This window comes from Heptranchias perlo, chromosome 39 (assembly GCF_035084215.1).
Source record: "Heptranchias perlo isolate sHepPer1 chromosome 39, sHepPer1.hap1, whole genome shotgun sequence".
Taxonomy (NCBI): Eukaryota; Metazoa; Chordata; class Chondrichthyes; order Hexanchiformes; family Hexanchidae; genus Heptranchias; species Heptranchias perlo.
Window position 1 is genome coordinate 1,232,747 of NC_090363.1, and position 16,609 is coordinate 1,249,355.

Below are 16,609 nucleotides of genomic sequence, written 5' to 3' on the forward strand. Positions count from 1 at the left end.
GGTCCGGATCCGGTCCGGGTTTTCCCTCACGCTCCGTCCGGATCCGGTCCGGGTTTTCCCTCACTCTCGGTCCGGGTTTCCCTCACTCTCGGTCCGGATCCGGTCCGGGTTTTCACTCACTCTCGGTCCGGATCCGGTCCGGGTTTTCACTCACTATAGGTCCGGATCTAGTCCGGGTTTTCACTCACTCTCGGTCCGGATCCGGTCCGGGTTTCCCTCACTCTCGGTCCGGATCCGGTCCGGGTTTCCCTCACTCTCGGTCCGGATCCGGTCCGGGTTTCCCCTCACTCTCGCTCCTGATCCGGTCCGGGTTTCCCCTCACTCTCGGTCCTGATCCGGTCCGGGTTTCCCTCACTCTCGGTCCTGATCCGGTCCGGGTTTCCCTCACTCTCGGTCCGGATCCGGTCCGGGTTTCCCTCACTCTCGGTCTGGGTTTCCCTCACTCTCGGTCCGGATCCGGTCCGGGTTTCCCTCACTCTCAGTCCTGATCCGGTCCGGGTTTCCCTCACTCTCGGTCCGGGTTTCCCTCACTCTCGGTCCTGATCCGGTCCGGGTTTCCCCTCACTCTCGGTCCTGATCCGGTCCGGGTTTCCCTCACTCTCGGTCCGGTACGGTCCGGGTTTCCCTCACTCTCGGTCCGGGTTTCCCACACTCTCGGTCCGGGTTTTCCCTCACTCTCGGTCCGGATCCGGTCCGGGTTTCCCTCACTCTCGGTCCGGATCCGGTCCGGGTTTCCCTCACTCTCGGTCCGGGTTTCCCTCACTCTCGGTGCTGATCCGGTCCGGGTTTCCCTCACTCTCGGTGCTGATCCGGTCCGGGTTTCCCTCACTCTCGGTCCGGATCCAGTCCGGGTTTTCCCTCACTCTCGGTCCGGATCCGGTCCGGGTTTACACTCACTCTCGGTCCGGGTTTCCCTCACTCTCGGTCCGGGTTTCCCTCACTCTCGGTCCGGATCCGGTCCGGATTTCCCTCACTCTCGGTCCGGATCCGGGTTTCCCTCACTCTCGGTCTGGGTTTCCCTCACTCTCGGTCCGGATCCGGTCCGGGTTTCCCTCACTCTCGGTCCGGATCCGGTCCGGGTTTCCCTCACTCTCGGTCCGGATCCGGTCCGGGTTTTCACTCACTCTCGGTCCGGATTTCCCTCACTCTCGGTCCGGATCCGGTCCGGGTTTCCCTCACTCTCGGTCCGGATCCGGTCCGGGTTTCCCCTCACTCTCGGTCCGGATCCGGTCCGGGTTTCCCTCACTCTCGGTCCGGATCCGGTCCGGGTTTTCACTCACTCTCGGTCCGGATTTCCCTCACTCTCGGTCCGGATCCGGTCCGGGTTTCCCTCACTCTCGGTCCGGATCCGGTCCGGGTTTCCCCTCACTCTCGGTCCGGATCCGGTCCGGGTTTCCCCTCACTCTCGGTCCGGATCCGGTCCGGGTTTCCCTCACTCTCGGTCCGGGTTTCCCTCACTCTCGGTCCGGATCCGGTCCGGGTTTTCACTCACTCTCGGTCCTGATCCGGTCCGGATTTCCCTCACTCTCGGTCCTGATCCGGTCCGGATTTCCCTCACTCTCGGTCCTGATCCGGTCCGGGTTTCCCTCACTCTCGGTCCTGATCCGGTCCGGATTTCCCTCACTCTCGGTCCTGATCCGGTCCGGATTTCCCTCACTCTCGGTCCTGATCCGGTCCGGGTTTCCCTCACTCTCGGTCCTGATCCGGTCCGGATTTCCCTCACTCTCGGTCCTGATCCGGTCCGGATTTCCCTCACTCTCGGTCCTGATCCGGTCCGGATTTCCCTCACTCTCGGTCCTGATCCAGTCCGGATTTCCCTCACTCTCGGTCCTGATCCGGTCCGGATTTCCCTCACTCTCGGTCCTGATCCGGTCCGGGTTTCCCTCACTCTCGGTCCTGATCCGGTCCGGATTTCCCTCACTCTCGGTCCTGATCCGGTCCGGATTTCCCTCACTCTCGGTCCTGATCCGGTCCGGGTTTTCACTCACGGTTTCTGTCCCGCGGCGCTAAATCTCCCCAGTTTGAAAAGTGGCGGTTGGCCCTGGCGCTGACCAATCGGATTGCCACCTGGGGCGCCACGTGAGGGGCCGGCAGCCAATGGGAGCCGAGCGGGCCATTTTTGAATCTGTCCTGGTGGCGGGTGAACCATTTCCCGCGGGTTCCGTCCGAGTGAAAGAGAAGCAAGTGTCCGAGAGTGAGGGGTGAGTGTCCGAGTGAGAGAAAGAGGCAAGTGTCCGAGAGTGAGGGGTGAGTGTCCGAGTGAGAGAAAGAGGCAAGTGTCCGAGAGTGAGGGGTGAGTGTCCGAGAGAGAGAGAGAGAGAGAGTGAGGGGTGAGTGTCCGAGAGTGAGGGGTGAGTGTCCGAGAGTGAGGGGTGAGTGTCCGAGAGTGAGGGGTGAGTGTCCGAGAGAGAGAGGCAAGTGTCCGAGAGTGAGGGGTGAGTGTCCGAGTGAGAGAAAGAGGCAAGTGTCCGAGAGTGAGGGGTGAGTGTCCGAGAGAGAGAGAGAGAGGCAAGTGTCCGAGAGTGAGGGGTGAGTGTCCGAGAGAGAGAGAGAGAGAGAGGCAAGTGTCCGAGAGTGAGGGGTGAGTGTCCGAGAGAGAGAGAGAGAGAGAGGCAAGTGTCCGAGAGTGAGGGGTGAGTGTCCGAGAGAGAGAGAGAGAGAGAGGCAAGTGTCCGAGAGTGAGGGGTGAGTGTCCGAGAGAGAGAGAGAGAGAGAGGCAAGTGTCCGAGAGAGAGAGAGAGAGAGAGGCAAGTGTCCGAGAGTGAGGGGTGAGTGTCCGAGAGAGAGAGGCAAGTGTCCGAGAGTGAGGGGTGAGTGTCCGAGAGAGAGAGAGAGAGAGAGGCAAGTGTCCGAGAGTGAGGGGTGAGTGTCCGAGAGAGAGAGGCAAGTGTCCGAGAGTGAGGGGTGAGTGTCCGAGTGTCCGAGAGAGAGAGAGAGGTGAGTGTCCGAGAGTGAGGGGTGAGTGTCCGAGAGAGAGAGAGAGAGAGAGTGAGGGGTGAGTGTCCGAGAGTGAGGGGTGAGTGTCCGAGAGTGAGGGGTGAGTGTCCGAGAGTGAGGGGTGAGTGTCCGAGAGTGAGGGGTGAGTGTCCGAGAGAGAGAGGCAAGTGTCCGAGAGTGAGGGGTGAGTGTCCGAGTGAGAGAAAGAGGCAAGTGTCCGAGAGTGAGGGGTGAGTGTCCGAGAGAGAGAGAGAGAGGCAAGTGTCCGAGAGTGAGGGGTGAGTGTCCGAGAGAGAGAGAGAGAGAGAGGCAAGTGTCCGAGAGTGAGGGGTGAGTGTCCGAGAGAGAGAGAGAGAGAGAGGCAAGTGTCCGAGAGAGAGAGAGAGAGAGAGGCAAGTGTCCGAGAGTGAGGGGTGAGTGTCCGAGAGAGAGAGAGAGAGAGAGGCAAGTGTCCGAGAGTGAGGGGTGAGTGTCCGAGAGAGAGAGGCAAGTGTCCGAGAGTGAGGGGTGAGTGTCCGAGTGTCCGAGAGAGAGAGAGAGGTGAGTGTCCGAGAGTGAGGGGTGAGTGTCCGAGAGAGGTCCGAGTGAGTAGGGGAGCGAGTGTCCGAAAGAAAGAGAGAGAGAGAGAGAAAGAGAAAAAGAAAGTAAGAGAGGGGGCGAGTGTCCGGGGGGAGGGAGAGAGGGGCGAGTGTCCGGGGGGAGGGAGAGAGGGGCGAGTGTCCGGGGGAGGGAGAGAGGGGCGAGTGTCCGGGGGGAGGGGAGAGAGGGGCGAGTGTCCGGGGGGGGGAGGGGGGAGGGAGAGAGGGGCGAGTGTCCGGGGGGGGGAGGAGGGAGGGAGAGAGGGGCGAGTGTCCGGGGGGGGGAGGAGGGAGGGAGAGAGGGGCGAGTGTCCGGGGGGGGAGGAGGGAGGGAGAGAGGGGCGAGTGTCCGGGGGGGGGAGGAGGGAGGGAGAGAGGGGCGAGTGTCCGGGGGGGGAGGAGGGAGGGAGAGAGGGGCGAGTGTCCGGGGGGGGGAGGAGGGAGGGAGAGAGGGGCGAGTGTCCGGGGGGGGGGAGGAGGGAGGGAGAGAGGGGCGAGTGTCCGGGGGGGGGGGGGAGGGAGGGAGAGAGGGGCGAGTGTCCGGGGGGGGGGAGGGGGGGAGGGAGGGAGAGAGGGGCGAGTGTCCGGGGGGGGGAGGGAGGGAGAGAGGGGCGAGTGTCCGGGGGGGGGGAGGGAGGGAGAGAGGGGCGAGTGTCCGGGGGGGGGAGGGAGGGAGAGAGGGGCGAGTGTCCGGGGGAGGGAGGGGCGAGTGTCCGGGGGGAGGGAGGGAGAGAGGGGCGAGTGTCCGGGGGGGGGGGGGGGGGGAGGGAGGGGCGAGTGTCCGGGGGGGGGGGGGGGAGGGAGGGAGAGAGGGGCGAGTGTCCGGGGGGGGGGAGGGAGGGAGAGAGGGGCGAGTGTCCGGGGGGGGGGAGGGAGGGAGAGAGGGGCGAGTGTCCGGGGGGGGGGAGGGAGGGAGAGAGGGGCGAGTGTCCGGGGGAGGGAGGGGCGAGTGTCCGGGGGGGGGGGAGGGAGGGAGAGAGGGGCGAGTGTCCGGGGGGGGGGGGGGGAGGGAGGGAGAGAGGGGCGAGTGTCCGGGGGGGGGGGGAGGGAGGGAGAGAGGGGCGAGTGTCCGGGGGGGGGGAGGGAGGGAGAGAGGGGCGAGTGTCCGGGGGGGGGGAGGGAGGGAGAGAGGGGCGAGTGTCCGGGGGGGGGGAGGGAGGGAGAGAGGGGCGAGTGTCCGGGGGAGGGAGGGGCGAGTGTCCGGGGGGAGGGAGGGAGAGAGGGGCGAGTGTCCGGGGGGGGGGGGGGGAGGGAGGGGCGAGTGTCGGGGGGGGGGGGAGGGAGGGAGAGAGGGGCGAGTGTCCGGGGGGGGGGAGGGAGGGAGAGAGGGGCGAGTGTCCGGGGGGGGGGAGGGAGGGAGAGAGGGGCGAGTGTCCGGGGGGGGGGGAGGGAGGGAGAGAGGGGCGAGTGTCCGGGGGAGGGAGGGGCGAGTGTCCGGGGGGGGGGGGGAGGGAGGGGCGAGTGTCCGGGGGGGGGGAGGGAGGGAGAGAGGGGCGAGTGTCCGGGGGGGGGGAGGGAGGGAGAGAGGGGCGAGTGTCCGGGGGAGGGAGGGGCGAGTGTCCGGGGGGGGGGGGGAGGGAGGGGCGAGTGTCCGGGGGGGGGGGGGGGAGGGAGGGGCGAGTGTCCGGGGGGGGGGGGGGAGGGAGGGGCGAGTGTCCGGGGGGGGGGGGGGGGGAGGGAGGGGCGAGTGTCCGGGGGGGGGGGGGGGGGGAAGGGGCGAGTGTCCGGGGGGGGGGGGGGAGGGAGGAGAGAGGGGCGAGTGTCCGGGGGGGGGGGGGGGGGGGAGGGAGGGAGAGAGGGGCGAGTGTCCGGGGGGGGGGGGGGGAGGGAGGGAGAGAGGGGCGAGTGTCCGGGGGGGGGGGGGGAGGGAGGGAGAGAGGGGCGAGTGTCCGGGGGGGGGGGGGGGGAGGGAGGGAGAGAGGGGCGAGTGTCCGGGGGGGGGGGGGGGGAGGGAGGGAGAGAGGGGCGAGTGTCCGGGGGGGGGGGGGGGAGGGAGGGAGAGAGGGGCGAGTGTCCGGGGGGGGGGGGGGAGGGAGGGAGAGAGGGGCGAGTGTCCGGGGGGGGGGGGAGGGAGGGAGAGAGGGGCGAGTGTCCGGGGGGGGGGGGGAGGGAGGGAGAGAGGGGCGAGTGTCCGGGGGGGGGGGGGAGGGAGGGAGAGAGGGGCGAGTGTCCGGGGGAGGGAGGGAGGGAGAGAGGGGCGAGTGTCCGGGGGGGGGAGGGAGGGAGAGAGGGGCAGGGAGGGAGAGAGGGGCGAGTGTCCGGGGGGGGGGGGGGAGGGAGGGAGGGAGAGGGGCGAGTGTCCGGGGGGGAGGGAGGGAGGGAGAGAGGGGCGAGTGTCCGGGGGGGGGGGGAGGGAGGGAGAGAGGGGCGAGTGTCCGGGGGGGGAGGGAGGGAGAGGGGCGAGTGTCCGGGGGGGGGGGAGGGAGGGAGAGAGGGGCGAGTGTCCGGGGGGGGGGGGGGTGAGGGAGGGAGAGAGGGGCGAGTGTCCGGGGGAGGGAGGGAGGGAGAGAGGGGCGAGTGTCCGGGGGGGGGGGAGGAGGGAGAGAGGGGCAGGGAGGGAGAGAGGGGCGAGTGTCCGGGGGGGGGGAGGGAGGGAGAGAGGGGCGAGTGTCCGGGGGGGGGGGGGGAGGGAGGGAGAGAGGGGCGAGTGTCCGGGGGAGGGAGGGAGGGAGAGAGGGGCGAGTGTCCGGGGGGGGGGGAGGGAGGGAGAGAGGGCAGGGAGGGAGAGAGGGGCGAGTGTCCGGGGGGGGGGGGGGGGGAGGGAGGGAGGGAGAGGGGCGAGTGTCCGGGGGGGGGGGAGGGAGGGAGAGAGGGGCGAGTGTCCGGGGGGGGGGGGGGGAGGGAGGGAGAGAGGGGCGGGGGGGGGGGGGGGAGGGAGGGAGAGAGGGGCGAGTGTCCGGGGGAGGGAGGGAGGGAGAGAGGGGCGAGTGTCCGGGGGGGGGGGGAGGGAGGGAGAGAGGGGCAGGGAGGGAGAGAGGGGCGAGTGTCCGGGGGGGGGGGGGAGGGAGGGAGGGAGAGGGGCGAGTGTCCGGGGGGGGAGGGAGAGAGGGGCGAGTGTCCGGGGGGGGGGGGAGGGGAGGGAGAGAGGGGCGAGTGTCCGGGGGGGAGGGAGGGAGGGAGGGAGAGGGGCGAGTGTCCGGGGGGAGGGAGGGAGGGAGAGAGGGGCGAGTGTCCGGGGGGGGGGGGTGAGGGAGGGAGAGAGGGGCGAGTGTCCGGGGGGGGGGGAGGGAGGGAGAGAGGGGCAGGGAGGGAGAGAGGGGCGAGTGTCCGGGGGGGGGGAGGGAGGGAGAGAGGGGCGAGTGTCCGGGGGGGGGGGGGGAGGGAGGGAGAGAGGGGCGAGTGTCCGGGGGAGGGAGGGAGGGAGAGAGGGGCGAGTGTCGGGGGGGGGGGAGGGAGGGAGAGAGGGGCAGGAGGGAGAGAGGGGCGAGTGTCCGGGGGGGGGGGGAGGGAGGGAGGAGAGGGGCGAGTGTCCGGGGGGGGGGGAGGGAGGGAGAGAGGGGCGAGTGTCCGGGGGGGGGGGGGGGGGGAGGGAGGGAGAGAGGGCGGGGGGGGGGGGGGGGAGGGAGGGAGAGAGGGGCGAGTGTCCGGGGGAGGGAGGGAGGGAGGGAGAGAGGGGCGAGTGTCCGGGGGGGGGGGAGGGAGGGAGAGAGGGGCAGGGAGGGAGAGAGGGGCGAGTGTCCGGGGGGGGGAGGGAGGGAGGGAGAGGGGCGAGTGTCCGGGGGGGGGAGGGAGGGAGAGAGGGGCGAGTGTCCGGGGGGGGGAGGGAGGGAGAGAGGGGCGAGTGTCCGGGGGGGGGGGGAGAGAGGGGCGAGTGTCCGGGGGGGGGGGAGGGAGAGGGAGAGAGGGGCGAGTGTCCGGGGGGGGGAGGGAGGGAGGGAGGGAGAGAGGGGCGAGTGTCCGGGGGGGGGGGGGGGAGGGAGGGAGAGGCGAGTGTCCGGGGGGGGGGGGGGGGGAGGGAGGGAGAGAGGGGCGAGTGTCCGGGGGGGGGGGGGGGGGGGAGGGAGGGAGAGAGGGGCGAGTGTCCGGGGGGGGGGGGGGAGGGAGGGGAGAGAGGGGCGAGTGTCCGGGGGGGGGGGGGGGAGGGAGGGAGGGAGAGAGGGGCGAGTGTCCGGGGGGGGGGGAGGGAGGGAGGGGCGAGTGTCCGAGGGAGGGAGGGAGAGAGGGGCGAGTGTCCGGGGGGGGGGGGGGGGGAGGGAGGGAGAGAGGGGCGAGTGTCCGGGGGGGGGGGGGGGGGGGAGGGAGGGAGAGAGGGGCGAGTGTCCGGGGGGGGGGGGGAGGGAGGGAGAGAGGGGCGAGTGTCCGGGGGGGGAGGGAGAGAGGGGCGAGTGTCCGGGGAGGGAGGGAGGGAGGGGCGAGTGTCCGGGGGAGGGAGGGAGGGAGGGAGAGAGGGGCGAGTGTCCGGGGAGGGAGGGAGGGAGGGGCGAGTGTCCGGGGGAGGGAGGGAGAGAGGGGCGAGTGTCCGGGGGAGGGAGGGAGAGAGGGGCGAGTGTCCGGGGGATAAACCGGGTCTTTGGGCCCTTTCTGTCTGTATCGGGGGAGGAGGATCCTCGGGCCCCCGCTCGCAGATGTCCCGACCCCTCCCTCATCATTTCAATGTACCGGGTGGGTGTCGGTGACTTTAACTGTTTCTCCCTCTTGACAGCTTTCCTCTTTAATGGATCGGAGGCAGACTGTAAACGCGACCATGGTTGGTGAGGACCAAAACTTACCGGTGTTACAGCAGCCCTGGTGTCTTGCCCAGCCTGCAGTGAAGAAACGGAAAGCACCAGATGAAAATACAGAGGTGAGCGGCACAGCAAGAGTCAAGAATCTGATCCCTCTGAACCGTCTCTAATCCTAGATATGATGTGGAGATGCCGGTGATGGACTGGGGTTGACAAATGTAAGGAATCGTACACCAGGTTATAGTCCAACAGTTTTATTTGAAAATCACAAGCTTTAGGAGATTATCTCCTTCGTCTGGTGAGTGAGGGACTGGTTCTAAAATCGCATATCTTATATTAGGCTGGGACACCATCACACCAATCAAAGGTGTCGTTGGTGTTCAGACAGGTTAGCCACGGAAAACATTACTTCCCAGTATACTGAATACACAATGGATCAGATTACAAAGACAGAGAGAGAAAGAGACCCGAAAGGCAGAGACAGAATGACCCGTTGTATTAAAAACAGATAATTTTTTTTCCCTGCTGGTGGGGTAACGTGTAGCGTGACATGAACCCAAGATCCCGGTTGACGCCGTCCTCATGGGTGCGGAACTTGGCTATCAATTTCTGCTCGACAATTTTGCGTTGTCGTGTGTCTCGAAGGCCGCCTTGGAGAACGCTTACCCGAAGGTCGGTGGCTGAATGTCCTTGTCTGCTGAAGTGTTCCCCGACTGGGAGAGAACCCTCCTGTCTGGCGATTGTTGCACGGTGTCCGTTCATCCGTTGTCGCAGTGTCTGCATGGTCTCGCCAATGTACCATGCTCCGGGGCATCCTTTCCTGCAACGTGTGAGGTAGACAATGTTGGCCGAGTCACAGGAGTATGAACCATGTACCTGGTGGATGGTGTCCTCTTGTGTGATGGTGGTATCTGTGTCGATGATCTGGCATATCTTGCAGAGGTTGCCATGGCAGGGTTGTGTGGTGTCGTGGACGCTGTTCTCCTGAAAGCTGGGTAATTTGCTGCGAACGATGGTCTGTTTGAGGTTGGGTGGCTGTTTGAAGGCGAGTAGTGGAGGCGTGGGGATGGCCTTAGCGAGGTGTTCGTCGTCATCGATGACATGTTGAAGGCTGCGGAGAACATGGCGTAGTTTCTCCGCTCCGGGGAAGTACTGGACGACGAAGGGTACTCTGTTGGTTGTGTCCCGTGTTTGTCTTCTGAGGAGGTCTATGCGATTTTTCGCTGTGGCCCGTCAGAACTGTCGATCGACGAGTCGAGCGTCATATCCCATTCTTACGAGGGCGTCTTCAGCGTCTGTAGGTATCCATCGCGTTCCTCCTCGTCTGAGCAGATCCTGTGTATTTGCAGGGCTTGTCCATAGGGGATGGCCCCTTTGACGTGGTTAGGGTGGAAGCTGGAAAAGTGGAGCATCGTGAGGTTGTCCGTGGGCTTGCGGTAGAGTGAGGTGCCCGTCTTTGATGGCGATTCGTGTGTCCAAGAAAGAAAACGATTCTGAGGAGTAGTCCATGGTGAGTTTGATGGTGAGATGGAACTTGTTGATGTTATCGTGTAGTCTCTTCAGTGATTCTTCGCCGTGGGTCCATAGGAAGAAAATGTCGTCGATGTATCTGGTGTATAGTGTTGGTTGGAGGTCCTGTGCAGTGAAGAAGTCCTGCTCGAACTTGTGCATGAAAATGTTGGCGTATTGGGGTGCGAATTTGTTCCCCATGGCTGTTCAGTGTGTTTGGATAAAGAACTGGTTATCGAAGGTGAAGACATTGTGATCCAGGATGAAGCGGATGAGTTGTATGATGGCGTCTGGAGATTGGCTGTTGTTGGTGTTGAGTATTGATGCTGTTTGAGTGATGCCGTCGTCGTGAGGGATACTGGTGTCGAGTGCCGAGACGTCCATCGTGGTGAGAAGTGTTCCTGGTTCAACTGGTCCGTGGGTGCTGAGTTTTTGTAAGAAGTCTGTAGTGTCGCGACAGAAGCTGGGGGTTCCCTGTACGATGGGTTTCAGGATGTCCTCGACGTATCCAAAGAGGTTCTCACACAGGGTTCCGTTGCCTGATACGATAGGATGTCCGGGTGTGTTGGCTTTGTGTATCTTTGGGAGGCAGTAGAAGTCTCCCACGCGGGGAGTACGTGGGATGAGAGCGTGTAGGGTGCTTTGAAGGTCTTGATCAGTTTGTTGAGCTGGTGGGTGTGTTCTTTGGTCGGATCTGCGGGTAACTGTCTGTAGTGTTCCTGGTTGTCCAGTTGTCGGTATGCTTGTTTGCAATAGTCCATTCTGTTCTGTATGACTGGCTCCTCCTTTGTCCGCTGGTTTGATGACAATGTTGCGGTTGGTCTTGAGAGCGTCGATGGCGTTGCGTTGTGCTCTGGTGACATTCTGGACTGTCTTGAGTGCGGCTGATTAATCTGGCTTTGATGCATCTCCTGACAGCTTGAGCATACGTGTCAAGCTTAGGGCAGCGACCCTCCGGAGGAGTCCAGTTTGACTCTCCTTCAGTTGCTGTACCACAGATCCCTCTGTCTGCTGTTCCGGATCGTTGATTGTCTCATTGGGTTTGCTGCTGAAATCTTGGGATTTGTGGAAGAATTCCCGGAGCCTCATTCTCCTGATGAATTCCTCTGTGTCCGCCGCGAGACCAATGGGGTCCATTTTGGTGGTGGGGCAGAAATTGAGCCCTCGGCTGAGAACTTCGATTTCGTCTGGTTGAAGGGTGTGGTCGGACAAATTGACGATAGACTTCCCTGTGGTTGCAACCGTGGTACCGGGGGAGGCTTGGTTGATGGTGGTGATGCCGAGTTTCTCAAGCTTCCCGCTCTTGGTTTTCATGTAGGCAGCGTAGTTCTGTTGCCTCGTCTGTTTGGTGGTGTCTCGTAGCTGGTCTGCTGTGTCCTGAGTACAGGTTGAGAGTATGGACTCTATCTTGGTTTTGAGGTTGCAGCGTCTGCTGTAGAGTTGATGTACGAGATGGTTGCGGAGTGTGCGAGAGGTACGACAGCAGAGTCTCTTAGCGTAATCTGAGTTGTGTGTCGACTTGAGTAGGTTCGTCGTCCAATACTTCCCTGGAGTGGAGAAACTACGCCATGTTCTCTGCAGCCTTTAACATGTCATCGATGACTACGAACACCTCGCTAAGGCCATCCCTACGCCTCCACTACTCGCCTTCAAACAGACCATCGTTCGCAGCAAATTACCCAGCTTTCAGGAGAACAGCGTCCACGACACCACACAACTCTGCCACGGCAACCTCTGCAAGACATGCCAGATCATCGACACAGATACCACCATCACACGAGAGGACACCACCCACCAGGTACATGGTTCATACTCCTGTGACTCTGCCAACGTTGTCTACCTCATACGTTGCAGGAAAGGATGCCCCGGAGCATGGTATATTGGCGAGACCATGCAGACACTGCGACAACGGATGAATGGACACCGCACAACAATCGCCAGACAGGATGGTTCCCTCCCAGTCGGGGAACACTTCAGCAGTCAAGGACATTCAGCCACCGACCTTCGGGTAAGCGTTCTCCAAGGCGGCCTTCGAGACACGACAATGCAAAATCGTCGAGCAGAAATTGATAGCCAAGTTCCGCACCCATGAGGACGGCCTCAACCGGGATCTTGGGTTCATGTCACGCTACACGTAACCCCACCAGCGGAAAAAGAGTTATGTTTTTAATACAACTGATCCTTCTCTCTCTTTCTCTTCCTTTCGGATGTCTGTCTCTGTCTCTCTGTCTGTCTGTGGGTTCTGACCGTTTGTATATTCAGTAGTCCTGTATGTAATGTCTCTGTCTGAACACTATTCGACTCCTTTGATTGCCTTGACAACGGGCAATTGGAAAGGTGATCTGTAATCACCAGGCATTGTTCTCTGACTATATATGCGGTACCTTCCATGGAACCCCACACTCACCTGACGAAGGGGAAAGCCTCAAAGCTTGTGATTTTCAAATAAAACTGTTGGACTATAACCTGGTGTTGTAAGATTCCTTTGATCGTGGTTTTGGTCACCCCACCTTTCTTTGGCTCAGTGTCCGTGCCTCTGTGAAGTGTCTTGGGACATTTTTCTACATTAAAGGTGCTATATAAATGCAAGCTGATGTTTAAATGCCATGTTTTACTTTGTGGAGTGTATTAATCCCAGCCAAGTGATCTGATCCACTGAGGCAGGAAAATGCTTTTGAAAAGCTGATGGGTACCCTGTATTTAGATCCTCAACTACTTTGCCCAATTGATCCCTAAGCTTTCATGATCCACACTGATGTATCAGACAAGGGCCATCAGTGCTGTGGTAGACAATGTAAATCTCCTTAAGAGAACATTGTTTACATGAGCTGCAAGTTACTGCCAGCAGAAACAACCTGTTCAAAAGATTTTAAATGTTTGAGCATCATGAGTGTTACAGAAACTAGGACTGTATTCTTATGGGCTAGCATTTACTGTTTGCATCACAGTCCCGTGTGGTTAATGGACTCCTAACGCACATTTCTTACAACGGAGCATCTCCCTGCACAGTGTTCAGCCAATATAGTCAAGGTTTCCATAATGAGAATGTTGATGTGCTCTTGTGACTGGAGTAAATGTAGTTTTGGTCCACATGAAGGAATGCCAGTGTTACACTCGGTATTGAAACTGAAAGGGAGGGAATGAGCATTTTTTAAAAAAAGTATGGTACTGGTTTCGGTCACAGTACTCCATCAAAACTGCTTCACTTGTAGAAGATTGTCTTAACTCAGTTTGATTGTGTAAACTTAGTGGTTCAGGCATGTGCACAAGGGAGGAGCCAAGCCATTCATTTCAAAAGCAATCATCTTGTGACCTGTTAAAGTGCTGCCAACTAAAAATATCTTTCAATTAGGTAGTTACTTAAATTAGTTTGGTCCCACCTCCCTGTTATCAAAATATTTGTCTGTCTGTTTCAAATCAAGTCTGTATCTGAGAGAGATATACACATTCATTCTGGAAGTGATAGAAGAAAAGAACCACTAAGAATATTACTTAGTTTAGTTTAGCCATTGTAAATGATTTCTCCCACACAAGACTTTAACTAAGCTCATTGTTTTGTCTGGCAGTTAAAGCCTTGTCGGTCTAGAAGGAGGATTGAGGGTATGTGATGCCCCCTAGGTGAAATAAACTAGAGGGGGTGTGGGGTGGGGGGTCTTTGTTCATTCCCTAAGCACATGACAAGTGAAAGCACTTAATAGGGGGTAGGGCTCACATGCTGAAACTAAAAATATCCAATGAGTCAGCAAAAACCAACAAACTCAGCAAAGCAATGTATAAAGAAATGAACCACAGCTTCTAGCTATTGGTCGATGATCTTTTGCAGTGAAATCACTGCATGTTAAAATCTGTTATCAGTGAAAGGGTGGGGGGGAGCACCACAGGAGTGTGTGATAAGGATAACATGGGCTCAACTGGATCATTCATGTCACTTGTGCAAATGCATTGTTCCTAAATGCTATTGTCCTTAGAGAGACTAGTTAACGTTTACAGTATATTTTCTGTATGAAAGGAACTCTGTTTTCGGAGTGGTCCTGGTACTCCTGAGATAATCGCTAGTTTCCAGACCCACCCTCATAGCTCTAGTGTAGCGCATGGGTGCAGGTGACACTGAAACTGTTCTCACTTTTGACAGTGCTCCCCTTTAATGGATCGGAAGGTGAATATAGACGAGACCATTGTTATCAAAGGGACGATCCCGGCATCTGGCCAGCGGTCACGCCTTCCACAGCCTTCAGTGAAGAAAATGAAGCTGGCAGCAACAGTGGACAACCCAGACGTGAGTGATGCAGTAAGAGGGATAATCTGTCCCTCCTAGTGACTATGTATAACCATAGACATAGTGATGAATATTGCTACAATTTTCAGGCAGAGGGAGGGTTGAGGCCTAAAATCAACAAGGTTGAAGAGCAGGAGAGGTGACAAAGTAAAAGACTATATTACAGGAAGAAGGTTGGGAGTGGAGGTTCTGGGAAACAGTGAATTGTCATCAGTCTTTCTGTAGTGACGATAGAACGTGTAGGATAGTGTGCATGGAGGTTAGGAGGAGCAGAGCTTGAGAATCAGTGCCATAAATATACTGTTCAATATTAGTGTGGAACAAACCAATCTCCAACTGAAATGGTGTAATCTACCTCATACCAGGAAGTGGAGATGCCGGTGATGGACTGGGGTTGACAATTGTAAACAATTTTACAACACCAAGTTATAGTCCAGCAATTTTATTTTAAATTCACAAGCTTTCGGAGGCTTCCTCCTTCCTCAGGTGAACGATGTGGAAATAAAATCCTCGAAATGAAATCGCATTTATAATTCGATTTCATTTCGAATTATAAATGCGATTTCATTTCGAGGATTTCATTTCCACATCGTTCACCTGAGGAAGGAGGAAGCCTCCGAAAGCTTGTGAATTTAAAATAAAATTGCTGGACTATAACTTGGTGTTGTAAAATTGTTTACAATTGTCATACCAGGAAGTAATAGGCTGTATCCTAAACGTGGAGCACTGACTGTTTAAACTGCACTCTTTGCTTTGTAACTTGTTATGATACCTCCATTTAGATCACTTGGTTATAGTTCCTTGATATTTGACACAATAATGTGGTTAATATCTGCAATCTTCCAGTTTTCCAATATACTTAGTGTTGGTGGAAGTTGCTACAATGTGGGACCAACTTTTTCCTTGTGTTCTACTAAGCTGCACACTTGCACAAAATGGCTTTCCCTTTTCCTCTTCAATGAGATTGGGGTATTGAAAGCAGAAATAAACCCTGCAATTAATTGGAGCAGTTTTTCTCTAGGTACTTTGTTGATCCTGAAAGCTGGTCTTTGCCACTACAGATTGTCCAGACTGTAGCTGCAAACTGGTACCTCAGCCCACTCGATAGGTCCGGAGACCGAATGCGCAGCAAACTAATCTGATCAGCCAAGGACACAGAATTTGCATTTATGTAGTGCCTTCCACCTCCGAGTCAGAAGGTTGTGGGTCCAAGCCCCACATTGCATACTTGAGCTGCTGTTTAGACCCTTCAGTGCAATGCTGAGGATGACCATCTTTCAGATGAGGCTGTAAACCAAGACCCCCCCCCCCCCTCAGGTGGGTGTAAAAGATCCCATGGCACTATTCATAGAGCAGTCAGGGAATTCTCCCAGTGTCCTGGCCAATATTTACTCTTCAACCCACATCACTGAAACAGATAATCTGGTCATTAACTCGTTGCTGTTTGTGGGACCTTGCTGTACGCAAATTGGCTGCTACGTTTCCTACATTACAACAGTAATTGCACTTAAAATGTACTTCATTGGCCGTAAAACGCTTTGGGACACAGATAGTGAAAGGTGCTGTATAAATGTAGGTTTGTTCCTTCCTTTTACAACAAATGTTGACCAGGAGAACTCCCTTACTCTTTGAATTGTGCCATTGGGTCTTTGCCCACTTAGATTGAGGCCCCTCCTGCCCACTCAATGTCTCATCAGAGGACGTAGTATCTCCGACAGTGCAGCACTCCTAAGTACTGCACTGAAGTGTCGCCAAGGCTTTGTGCTCAAGTCTCTAGAGTGGGAATGAACCCATGATCTTCTGGCTCCAAGCTAAGGTTAATGCTGGTGTTCCAATCTCTAATAATTGGTTTGTTCCTCTTCACCTACTGCTGCAATCCCCTGCAGCACAGCTTGCACTTGCTGCATGATCCAGAGGAAGAGCTGTATGAGAACTGAATGAGGAGGAGCTGGCTTGTGTAAAAAGACCTGTTGTTGATGCTAATTTACTGGTGGAAAAGTAAATGCCTCTCCACAGTGGGTGGTCATTTTCAAGCACATTACTTGGAGAATGGGACCTAACTGAGTAAATACATTTAAAGATAAATTACTTCGTACCTATCAGGCTTTTAAAATAAGACTGGTGCCTGGAATGTTCTTGCACATTGAGGTTGCAGTGAGTACTGCAGCTGGATGATTTTGGGACAGGTATAACTTTATTTTTCTATGATGTGGAGATGCAGGTGATGGACTGGGTTGACAATTGTAAACAATTTTACAACACCAAGTTATAGTCCAACAATTTTATTTGAAATTCACAAGCTTTCGGAGGCTTCCTCCTTCCTCAGGTGAATGTTGTGAAAACACTCACCTGAGGAAGGAGGAAGCCTCCGAAAGCTTGTGAATTTCAAATAAAATTGTTGGACTATAACTTGGTGTTGTAAAATTGTTTACAATTTATTTTTCTAGGCTTTGTGTTGCTGTTGTTGAATGACCATAAACCAATTCAGGTTTTCTGTGTGTGTACAACTCTGATAACAAGATGTAATTGTTGCCCTTGTTTAGCTGGTTATGGTTGCGAAGAAGTTTCGGAGCAGCAATGTAACTGGCAACTCTGCATCCAACAACAAAATGGTGTCAACCATTCCTCGATGGGGTTGAATCAGT

At 58.0% G+C, this 16,609-nt stretch overlaps 1 protein-coding gene across 1 annotated transcript in view; it reads left to right on the top strand.

The window, feature by feature from the left end:
- Positions 1-2,130: 2,130 nt before the first annotated feature.
- The window catches only part of LOC137304961 (carboxy-terminal kinesin 2-like), a 32,151-nt gene continuing 17,672 nt past the window's right edge, over positions 2,131-16,609 (top strand). Inside the window, 4 exon segments of the mRNA XM_067973738.1 lie at positions 2,131-2,201; positions 8,158-8,298; positions 13,821-13,964; positions 16,508-16,598. Of these exon segments, the coding sequence (XP_067829839.1) occupies positions 8,170-8,298; positions 13,821-13,964; positions 16,508-16,598 (364 nt within the window). The 5' untranslated portion in view covers positions 2,131-2,201; positions 8,158-8,169.